We start from the raw sequence: 11732 nt of genomic DNA on the forward strand, positions 1-11732 counted from the left end.
GGAAATAAGAGAAGAGACTGAAAAGGTCCTCTTTAACTTGACGCGAGAAGTCCAGAGTTTGCCTCCCGGCTCCTCAAAGCAGCCTCGAAGTCTGGGATCAGGTCTAATCCCTTCCCCCCTCTCCTCTCTCTCTTTTCTCAGAGACTCCTTCCTGCGCATCCTGGCTGCCCAACAGTGGCAGAGGAAGCGAAAAACTAAAGACTTGAGCGAGATTAAGTTGCCCTCACTTGATGATGCCGTAACGTCAACTTTGGAGGGGACAGCGGACGAGGGCGCAGCCGAAGTGCCGTCACGTCACGGTAAAGCTTCACATTACAGTCAGAGAGCTGCACACAGCCTCCTGATGTACATGTGGTTCTGTTACTGTGTGATGGTGTTAATGCTGCTCCTGTGACTCCAGATTAAGTGAATGTGTGAGCTGACAGCCACTCTTCTGCTTCGTGTGTGTGTGTTCAGACTCAACATCAAGCAGTTTGGAAACAAACGGACATTCAGACTCCCAGGATGACCCAGGTGAGAGCCTACAGCTGCCCTCTACAGGCAGAGACAGGAACTGCAGGACACATCTTCTCCTGAATCAGTCTGTTGGCATAAACTTAAAAACCAGTGTTTTTGTCTGCAGCACCGCTTGTGCAGCGACAGGGCAGCACGTTATCCAACGACACAAAGTTCATGCTCGACATGCTCTACTCAAAGACGGGACCCATGAGCCCCTCTGCAGCTGCAGACACCAATGAAGAAGAGAGGAGCTTCGTGCCTGGTGAGAGAGCCGCTTTTCTGCAGCTCGCTGCACATCCCAGACTTTATTAATATTATGACAATAAATAAAGTTGCAAAAACGTTCTTCTGTTCTTTTGTGATTTCGTTCCATTTCCCATCAGGTGACGATGTGGCTGCTCGGGGTCGTGTGACTGAGCGTCTGTCCAGCTTCAAAGCGCGCTCGGCAGAGTCCTCCACCTCCAACGAGAGCAGCGCCTCCCGCAGGGCAGAGCTGGAGAGTCTGGAAGGCTCAACGCAGGCGGCACGAGCCCGACTGGCTGAAGAACAGGTCAGAACATGAAGGACGTTATTCTGTCTGCAGATGTTTTTCTTCTTCTTCTCTGCGGATCCGCAGGTTTTTAAAAGCAGTGTTTCTGTACTCGGTTTATCCTTCGTTCTTTAGTCACTTATCTGCATCTATCTTTAAAGTGAATCGGGTTTTAGTTGATGCACCGAGTTACTGTACAGGCATGAGCCAAAACCTGATGGTCTGGATAAGTAGAGTTTCTTGGGTCTATGAGAACATTCAGGTGAGGAGCTGAACTTCTCCAACAGGACTCTAGAGATTCTCTGAAATGTCGTGAGGAGCTCAGCAGAGTTCCTGTAACGAGTGCGGAGGTCATTTCTGAGACACGACGTTCATGGCGAGCAGAACAAATCAGCGTTTGCTGTTCATGAAATTTATTCTACAAGTCATGACATGCAATAATAACAGAGAGCATGCTTCTGCAGCTCCTCTGTTTTATTAAAGTGGTGCTGCTTTCTTGTTGTAGCCCCTCCCACACCCGCCTGCATCAGTGGCTCCAGTTTGAGGCCCGCTGGCTTCACGTTGGTGCTAAAGAGCAGGTGGAGTTGCGGGGCCGCATCATGTTTTGGCTCATGTGTGCAGTTTGAAGGTTGAACGTAAAGCTGATAAATGTGTCTCCATCCACCATCAGAAGCGTTACATCCGGCACCAGAGCAGCATCGACACCGAGGCGCACGCCGCCAGTCTGGACACCACCCAGATGACCCCGCTAGGCCCCGGCAGCTCCAACGACGCCTGGGACCAGCTGCAGCCGAGCGCCGCCGCCCTACGCATCAAGGACCTGGACTTTTCTGACCTGCTGGACGAGGAGGACATCGACGTCCTGGACATAGACACCTTCGACAGCTCCGCTTCATCCTTCACCCTCTCTGGAATCCCTCCCCCTCCTCCTCCCCCTCCTGGCATGCCGGGGGCTCCTCCCCCTCCTCCTCCACCTCCTCTACCGGGAGGTCTTGCACCCCCTCCTCCTCCACCTCCTCCACCAGGAGGCCTCGCACCCCCTCCTCCTCCACCTCCACCAGGTGTCCCCCCTCCTCCTCTTCTTGAGGCCTCTCAGAAGAAGAAGAAGACGGTGAAGCTGTTCTGGAAGGAGCTGAAGCAGGCAGACGGACCGAAGAAGTGTCGCTTCGGTCGGGGGACGGTGTGGGCGTCTCTGGATAAGGTGGCGGTGGACACCGCCCGCCTCGAGCATCTGTTTGAGTCCAAAGGCAAGGAGCTCCCTGTAACCAAGGTGGGTGGATGATAGATTCTCTTAAAAAAACGTAACCCTGGAGAACCCATGGGGTCAGAGCCGACCCCATTGGGTCAAATTTGACCCCATGGGTTCTCCAGGGTTAAAACCCTGCCTGAGACCCACAGAGAGCAAAATGAGATGCACTCGAGAGGCTGTAAAAAGGCGGGCTGCAGAAAGAGTATCCAATGTCAAACACATACGAGCTCATTTAAAGCGGTCTGCCACAGTTTGACCACCAGGGGGCTCCAGCGGGCTGTAAAATCCCTTCACTTTTACACTTAATGTTTCAACTCAAACCACAAATTAAACAAGCAGTGAATACTAAACAGAAAATGAACATGATCAGTGTGTTTAGTTTAACCAATTATCAGTTTACCATTAAGTGATGATTGTTAAGAAGTGTTACTGTGTAACTTTATGACATCACAGGAAGCGCTGACACTGCTAGTCGCGCTCGAGCGGCTCTCTTCCAAAGCTGGAGGAGGAATTATTGAGCAGGAAAACTGTCGCACTCGTCGCGTTTCTAACATGTCGCTTGTGTGCAGAAAGGACCGGAGACCAAGAAGACTGAGATTCTGGTTCTGGACTCAAAGAGGAGTAACGCCATCAACATCGGTATGACCGTCCTGCCAGCGATCCACGTCATCAAGTCGGCCATTCTCAGCTTCGACGAGTTCGCCATTAGCAAAGAGGGCATCGAGGTAGGGGTGACTTCCTGTGTGCGGACGGATCACAGTCTGATCCATCTGCTGTTTCATCTTCAACTTTAACGCTATGGGCCCTCTCTCTGTCCTGAGCAGAAGATCCTGACCATGACCCCCACAGAGGAGGAGAAGCAGAAGATCCAGGAGGCTCAGCTCGCCAATCCCGACCTCCCTCTGGGCACAGCAGAGCAGTTCCTGCTCACCCTGGCCTCCATCAATGGCCTGACCCCCCGCCTTCAGCTCTGGGCCTTCAAACTGAACTACGAGGCTCTGGAGAAGGTAAGCGAGCTGATTGCAGATCATTAGAAGATTTACACCTGAAAGTCACCTGAGTTCAGCTCAGCAAGATTACAGAAAAACTGGATCTGATTATAGTTAGGCTGTTATACTGCAATGCTGAGACTGTGACTGTGTCGCCCCTGCAGGAGATAGCCGAACCGCTGTTTGACCTGAAGCTCGGCATGGAGCAGCTCGCCTCCAATCAGACCTTCAGGAGAATCCTGGCGACGCTGCTCGCCATCGGAAACTTCCTCAACAGCTCCAACGTGAGGAGGGACCCAACCCCACGCACGCACGCACATTCTAGTTTGATATCCTAGTGAGGACATAATGCTTTCCCTAGCCGCTCAGCCTAACCCTCAGCCTCACCCTAACACAATCCTAACTGTACCCACAAAGCTGTCTAAATAGACAAACACACACATGACAAGAGGTGTAGAAACTCAACTCTCGCAGCAGGAAATGTGAATCTCTCCATGGTTAGAAAAACTCACGTGCAGTTTGTACACGTCATTAAAGTAAACATACTTGCATATGAGGGATTTTACTGCTGCAGCAGGCAGTAATAACATATTCCAGACGTATCCAAATAAACTGAACAGCTGCTGCACAGAGTAGTGTGGTTGTCAGGTTAAAAACACTTTTCCCTGGTGGTTCAGCGACATGTGACAGCACTCTGACTGCAGCCAGTCAGCAGCAGGGAGGTCAGCGGTGCTTCAATCTGAGCCGACAGCAGCTGCTACACAACACGAGAGCCACAGCCTCACGTTTCCTTCACTGCACCCTGCTGTTCACAGACAGGCTGTATGCACGGTTACTCACAGGAAGATGGAAGCAGCTGTTTATTCCCCGACTTCTTTATAAAAACTGAATACATCGGCGTTTAGGAAGAGTTTTATGATCTGTGACAGTAAACGAACCAGGGCTTAAAATATTGAATGGCTGATTAAAAAGGATGTAGCAGCAGGTCTGCTAACAGCTGCTGTCCTCCTCACTTTATCACATCAAAGAGAACTGAACATAAACCACAGCAGGGCTGTTCCAGAGGCTGTGCATCGTGTTTGCTGCCCTAACAGAAGGGGATTGAAGGCGCTGTTAGGATGTCGTCGCCATCTTCATCATCATCATGACAGCACAGTTTAAACTGTAAAGGTTACAGACTAGCAAACCAAGCTAGAATAAATACACAGCAGCATTTTACATTTCTAAAGGGAAAGCTCAGATTTTGCGGTACTGTGTCAAGAGGGAGGTTTGTGCTCTCAAACTGACTTTCGGCTGAAGCTTTCATTTGTTTGTGTTTATATATTTGCACGTTATTAAAAGTGAGATAAAATCAGGTTGAAAGAGCTTGATTTAAGCTTTATTTCCACGTGCTGGCACTCTGAATCAGACCTTTAAAAAGCCTGCACATATGTATTTATTCAAATCCTCTGATGTACTAATTTATCATTGATAAATCAGTGGCGTCAGAAAAACAGATCCCAGGAAGTGATCCCAGCTGTTTGACCTCGCTGAAGTCACAAAGAACAGTTAGAGCGCTGCAGGGCTGTTTTGCTGGACACTACACCACGTCCAAGCTATTTCTGTGGGAATGTTGTAATATAATATCCCACAATGCAATGCAGTAGTGACCTGTGTCACAACAGACACTGCTGGATGGTGATGATCTATTAGTTCAAGTATCTTTACTTTACTGGGTGTAGTGTACTTTTCACATGTGCTAATCATTACTTGGATCATGTCATGGGTGGGGTTTGGTTACCATGGTTGCGTGTCTTCAAGCGGTAGTTCGTCTGGGATCTTAGATCTGGCCAATGAGACGCCTCTGTGATGGGTAAGAATCTCAAACACGTGCACGGTGCTTTGTTTACATCCAAACGTATCTCTGACAGCGAGGGCCAGTTTGTTATTCCTCTAAACAAAGAGTCAAGATTGGAGATTTCAGGCGGAGATCAAACATCGTCCTCTGAATCTGTGTGTGCGTGTGTGCATGTGTGTGCGCAGGCTAAAGGCTTTGAGCTGAGTTACCTGGAGAAAGTGGTGGAGGTGAAGGACACGGTTCACCGTCAGTCTCTGCTTCATCACACCTGTAACCTGGTGGTGGAAAATTACCCAGAATCCTCTGACGTCTACTCTGAGATCCCCGCCATCACCCGCTCGGCCAAAGTACAGTTCAGTCCTTCTCACCTTCACGCCGCCCTGATGTAAAATCGCCTGGTGCTGACTAGTTTACTTTTTTCTCCAGGTGGACTTTGAGCTGCTATCGGAGAACCTGGTCCAGCTTGAGAGACGCTGCAAAGCATCATGGGACAACCTGAAGGTGGTGGCCAAACATGAAACCAAAGCGGCGCTGAAGAACAAACTAACGGACTTCCTGAAGGACTGCACGCAGAGGATCATCATCCTGAAGGTCGTCCACAGGAGAGTCATCAACAGGTGACACATCAGCATGCGCGCGCACACACACACACACACACACACACACACACACACACACACACACACACACACACACACACACACTGTCCTCGGCACGATGATGCACTGACCTCCTCCTCCTCCAGGTTCCACTCCTTCCTGCTGTTCCTGGGTCAGCCGTCGTCTTCGGTCAGAGACGTCAAGGTGACAAATTTCTGTCGGATCATCAGCGAGTTCGCTCTGGAATATCGCACCACCAGAGAGCGAGTGCTCACCATCAAACGGAAACGCGCAGTTCACCGAGAGCGCACCAAGACGCGAGGAAAGATGATCACCGAGGTAAGACTCTCCCCTGCATGTCAGAGGTCAGCGGCAACAGAATCACAAAATCTGAGTTACTTGATTTAAGCCAGTGCCAATCAGTTAACACCGTTATCTACATAGAATATCAAATATTTGTATTAATTAGAGAACGGCACCAAAGCCCACAGACTTCTAGCTTCCCAGGTTTGTAGTTTTTAAATAGCAGATTCACATAATGGTTGAATCTCACTGAACTTCTCGGATGATCTTTCAGTACAATTTAAACCACTGCAAACACACCTCTCAATCAGAGCCGCCACGCCTCCATCTTCAGGCTTTAATTAAATTCAAATGGACGAGGTATAAATCAGTTTACTGCCTGTGTGATTATTGCAAAGGAGGAAATCAGCTTCACAGACCAAAACATTTTTCTGCAGCAGGCTGTAAATGCGTTTAACTCTGCTGTAAAGTTGGATATTTTAACATGGAAGTCTATGGGGAGTGACTCACTTTTGGAGTATGCCTCCAGTGGCCACTCGAGGAACTGCAGTTTGTGACGCTTCTTCGATCCTTAGAGGGTGCCACCAGAATTCACTGTTGAACAGAGAGGAATAAAAGAAAACATTTACAATCTAGAGATTAAATCACTGTTTACAGATATTATATTCTAAAGTGGGCTTATCCTCTTTCTCCCGTCCTCAGACGGAGAAGTTTTCAGGGGCGGTGTCACGTCCGGACAGCCCGTCCCCCGTTTCTATGGCAGCGGAGGCAGACCAAGATCAGGAGGAGGAGCATGAGAACATGAAGAACCTGCTGATCAGTCGCAGCAGCACCCTGAACTGTGATCAGAGAGGCCTGAGGCGCTCCCGAGCCGTCCGCAGTAAGACCAGCAGCTTTCTTCACCTCCACACGACTCCCACAATAACTGACTGTCAGCGCCACGTTCACCTCCGGCATCAGTTTAACTTTAAGGCCGTCAGGCTCGTGCTGCTTTTGCTAGAAATGAGCGTTCAACCAGTAAAATCAGACATAGAGATCCGGTCTGCAGCACGACATTCCCCACATTTTGATGTCATCGGAGTGAGGACGCAGAAAAATGTGACTGCGTCGTGATTTGAACTCAGACACGCTAAATCAGCTTTTTCTTTTTTATTGGAAAGCATGAAAAATTGAATATTTTCACCTCTGCTGGAGCTGCAGAGAAAAAAGTGAAATCATTTTCTTTTGCTTAAATCTGAGTAGAGCCATCAGCGGCCGGCGCCGCTCCACCGGACGCTGTAGAAACGTCCTTCAGGGCTCATTCAGAGTTACTCTGGTTGGTTAAAATGAAAAAAAGTTTTCTTTTCCGAACATTTCCATCAACATAATGACTCCATTTATAAACTAACGTAATGAGCGATTGTTTCGGCACGCTCTGAATTAATTTCGTTTTTACTGTTAAATATTCGGACGTCTAGTGAGTCTGGCAGATGCTGCGTCACACTGAAATTAAGCCGAAAGTTAGAAAATTGGGATAAATACTACTAAACTCTGAACCAGTTCGAGCAGCTGGGGATGGGAACACCCAGGCGCCCTCGCCCTGCTCCTTATCGCGTTCCTGCTCGTGGCTAATGTTCCGGTTCTGGTCCTCAGGTCTCGGCCGGGTGGAGCCGCCCAAGATGTCTTTAGCCAAAGAAGACGAGACGAGCTCCCAGGACGACGCCACAGATGAGATCATGGACCGACTCGTCAAGTCTGTTACCCAGAATCCCTCCGGCAGATCGTCCAGCCCCAAGAACCGCAAGCGGTCCCGACTGAATAGGAAGTCCCGTGAGTATGAATTTACTTCTTAATATTGATTCCCTGTGACGTTATCAGATGGTGAGTGCGAGGACGTGCCTAATTTTTTGTGACCTTGCAGACTTGTGGGCGGAGCATTTAGGCTGTGTTGGCTTTGCTGAGCCTTCGGGTCTCCAGCCGTCCCTAACAGAGTGTAGTCGAGGCTTTATGTGACTTCAACTCCCAGGGTGCATTTCTGCAAAAGCAGTCTATTGGCTTAAAATCAGCATTTTCATTTAAATGAGTCTCATGTAGTTCATCATCTGTCTGAAATGAGCGCCTGTCTCTTTAAGCTCCGCCCTCCATACGTGCTTTCTTCTAACTGGCTAACTTTCAGAAGCCTGCTGAGGGGCACCCGGAAGAAAAACCACATTTCTTTTTTTTCTTTTTTAAATCTTTCACGTTTATGTATTTGTTTATTTAATTTTAGTGAATTTTATGATTTTGGTCAAACACAGCTGAAGACGGTTTCACTCATGTTTAAATTTTTGCTTTTGAGAATTCTTCAAAGCTTCTTTTTGTTTTACTTTAGTCACTTTTTTCCACTCACAGTTTAAACTGACGAACGCAACGCTGCTTTCCAAAGGACGACCTGAAAAGCGAAACCTGAGCGAGGGGAAGCGGCTGCCCCTCACGTTCCCCTGCTGTGTTATTTAAGGTTTAGGGACCCGTCCTGCTGAAGGTCGAGTCCTCTGAGCTTCAGTCTGGTTCAGACTGCGTGGAGACACAACAGCAGCTGTGTGTCCAAAACAAGCTGATATCTGTGCAGCTTCATATCACTGTTTGCACTTCCTCAGTAAATCTGTCCACAGCAGCAGATAATCATCATCATCCTACTGCTGAGCGCAGGACACGATGAACTGCTGCTCGCAGGCTGCAGACTCATTTCTAAGTAACTTGGCGGCAGTGCGATAAACTGCAATCTTTGATTGGAACATTTTTGGAGTGTTTGACCTTCACGAGGTGTTTTAAAGCAAAAGACGCACAAATCTGCAGCTTCTGGCTTCTCAGATTCGAGGAGATGATGATGATGATGATTATTTACATTTGCATGACTAAAACTGACACTGTGCAAGAAACTAGTGCAGATTACATGAGTAATTAGTACATTTACGCTATAAATCTGAGAAAAAGGCTGAAAAATGGTATAATAGAGAAATATGTGTGGAATAGCACAGAAAGATGTGTTATGAAGACCTGTAGGAACGAGTTCCTGAAGCGTTCTCTTCTAGGAGCAGATAAATGGCTGGTTTTTTTTCTTCTTCCAAGTAAAATAGTTGTTATCAGGCAGAAGCTGGGAGTCGCTGGTCCACCCGAGCCTCCTCTTTGGTCTGTTCTAAGACGTAGGCAGGAGATATTTTAAACTTTTTATTTTTGGGCTGAAGATTTTCTGAAGAGTTTTGTGAAAAGAATCAAAATCAATGAAGAAGAAAGTTGAGCCCCAGCTTCCTGTAATGCTGACGTTGTTTCTGTGTGTTTCAGTGAGGAGGACTCTGAAGAGCGGCCTCAGTGTGGACGTGGTTCAGGCTCTGGGACTCAACAACAAGACGGCAGGAGACAGAGTCTGAGCTGCGACTGCAGCTGATCGATAAATCGGCGAACTATTGATTACAGAGACTGAACCCAGACCAGCTGAGCGGCTCCAGCAGACGTCGGGAGACGTGCGCTCTGCATTTGGAGACTCCTCCACCGGCACATCTGCCGCAGCTGTGCGGACACTTTGCTGTAGAAATAGTTGTGAGAAGAATTTTTCCCGCGTGACAGATTTTTACTGGTTTCCTGCAGCTTTGAAACATTTAGATGCTCACGAGGAAATCTGGACGCAGAGCTGCGGTCTTACTGAGAAATGAGTTTAAGGTGTCGTTGTCAGGTGTCCGTCCAGAACTGAAAGTGTGAGAGTCGGATAAATGAAATGCGAGCAGAAGCACAGCAAAGCCTTCGACCTCTCGAACTGCTCCCATGTTTGTTTTAACTTGAATCGCCGCTGGCTCTGAAGTGTCACTGTCTGTGTGTCTCTTCCTGTCTGACTCTCGGCTCGAGCTCATCGAGATCTCAAAACAGTTTCTGGGTTTTGAACACGTGGCACGCTCGGGCACGCCACCCCGGCTGTTTTAGAAGGCCGGCGGTTTGTTGTTTTGAAAGTTGTTTCTGGGTTTTTTTGGTGATTAGTTTAAATTGAAACTTTTGGTATTTTGTTACATTTTCACTGACTTTAAGATAACTTTGGGAAGTCCCCAGTTTATAGTCTGTGTGTTTGCTTTAAGTCGAGCATGGCCTCTCCGACACGCGTCGCTTGTACCTGCTCATTTTTGTTGTTCAGTCTTCTGCGTTACCGCCACCTGCTGGACTGGAGTGTTACCATAATCTTTAGAGCGCATGTAAACAGACCATCAGCGATGTGAAGGAACAGTTTCGCTCCTTAAATTATAAACTGGGAATAAAATTTCACAGCTGTTCTTAATATGAACTTTTCCTAAATTTAAGTTTAAAAAGTATATAATAAGGGAGCCACAACAGTGTGTAGTTTCAGAGCACGTCTGCAAAGGTGGATGCAGATTTAATGCCAGAGAGAACAGTGAGATGATGCGCTTGAGTCTGAACATGACATCATGAGTGAAACTGGCATGGGAGCAGTCCGAGTTAGTTTTACTGGCCACGTCCAAACGCCCGTCCTCAAAAATGAAATCGAGGGAAAGAAGTCATCCGGCACATAAAACATTTTTAATTGGTGGGCTTTACCGCTGCTGTCAGGTGATCCAGGCTCCAGTTCTCTGCATGTCCAGTTTTTATGCAAAGCTAAGCTTTATTTTTACTGTCGTATTCCACAGGATGGACTCTTCTGTTAAAGGTTCGTCACTGGATGGCCTCAAATTCTTTATTTCACAGCCAAAAACTGTCAGCGAAGGATCAGGAAGAGTCTGAGAGTTCAGCAGAAATGGCTGCAAGTTTCCTCCCTCAGAGGGTAAACTTTAAAATTCAATAGAAACGACAGGCTGGTGAATATATTTAACTTATTGAAGTGTGTGAAATATCCTCACGTTTAGCTCATTAACTGGTCTGTTTTAACTTTAAACCCGGAGACTGTGAGACTTTAGAAAATATCATAATAAAATTACAATTTTAAACCTGTTTTCCTAAGTAAGTGAAAGTGTGTTTGATGGATTTGGAGGCAAATGTACTTCATAGAAAGCTCAGCTGACATAATTATCAAACAGCAGGGTCCATTTAGTGGCTGTTCTGAGGATTGTCTGAGGAATACGTTGCAAATAAAAGGTCAGATTCTTGTTAGATTTGTCATCCTGAAGCTGAATTGCACTCCGACCTGCACAGAGTTGAAGAGTTTGCAGAGTTTGCTGTTGCAGCGTCACAAACAGCACAAAGGTGGTCTGTTTAAAAACTTGACAGTTGTATAGTTTTATTTAAATTCAAGGTGAACGTGGGCTCATCAGGTCAAAACACATGGCACGGACTGGAAGGCGTGGTCACACGGACTCGGGCCCTCGTGGAGGCGTGGTCTTCAAACCGATTAATGCTCAGTTTGGAAAATTTTAATCACACATGTTAAAAAAAAAAGTTGGATTAAAACCTAAAATCACTTACGTGGTACAAACATCTGTGTGTGTGTGTGTGTGTGTGTGTGTGTGTGTGGGGGAGTGATTACAGGACTAACAGTGTGCGTCGGTCTTGGTGTTTTTGGCACTCTGAGGTGTTTTTATGGTTTCTTTCTGCGGCTCACTTCAGGTCAGTTTGTGTGAAAAGCTTCTTCACATTTTTTTTTTTTTTTTCATTCACAAACAGATGACGACTTTGTTTTAACTTAAAGAGCAAGACGAACATTTTATAAAAATATTAAATGGATGGTTGAATGTGTCGCTTGTATAATTAATAAAGATTTTTAAGAAGAGAGACG

General features: G+C 47.1%; 1 protein-coding gene across 7 annotated transcripts in view; it reads left to right on the top strand.

The window, feature by feature from the left end:
• The window catches only part of fhod1 (formin homology 2 domain containing 1), a 52872-nt gene extending 41146 nt beyond the window's left edge, over positions 1-11726 (top strand). For all 7 annotated transcript variants that reach the window (XM_012919888.5, XM_023153732.3, XM_023153738.3 and 4 more), the window contains 14 exons: positions 142-299; positions 457-513; positions 623-760; positions 882-1048; positions 1698-2297; positions 2846-3001; positions 3101-3283; positions 3430-3549; positions 5288-5449; positions 5529-5719; positions 5848-6040; positions 6707-6884; positions 7637-7813; positions 9305-11726. In XM_012919888.5, coding sequence (XP_012775342.2) covers positions 142-299; positions 457-513; positions 623-760; positions 882-1048; positions 1698-2297; positions 2846-3001; positions 3101-3283; positions 3430-3549; positions 5288-5449; positions 5529-5719; positions 5848-6040; positions 6707-6884; positions 7637-7813; positions 9305-9390 — 2566 coding nt within the window. In that variant the 3' untranslated portion in view covers positions 9391-11726. The remainder of the gene's footprint in view (positions 1-141; positions 300-456; positions 514-622; positions 761-881; positions 1049-1697; positions 2298-2845; positions 3002-3100; positions 3284-3429; positions 3550-5287; positions 5450-5528; positions 5720-5847; positions 6041-6706; positions 6885-7636; positions 7814-9304) is intronic.
• Positions 11727-11732: the final 6 nt, after the last annotated feature.

Source organism: Maylandia zebra, linkage group LG1, assembly GCF_041146795.1.
Source record: "Maylandia zebra isolate NMK-2024a linkage group LG1, Mzebra_GT3a, whole genome shotgun sequence".
Taxonomy (NCBI): domain Eukaryota; kingdom Metazoa; phylum Chordata; class Actinopteri; order Cichliformes; family Cichlidae; genus Maylandia; species Maylandia zebra.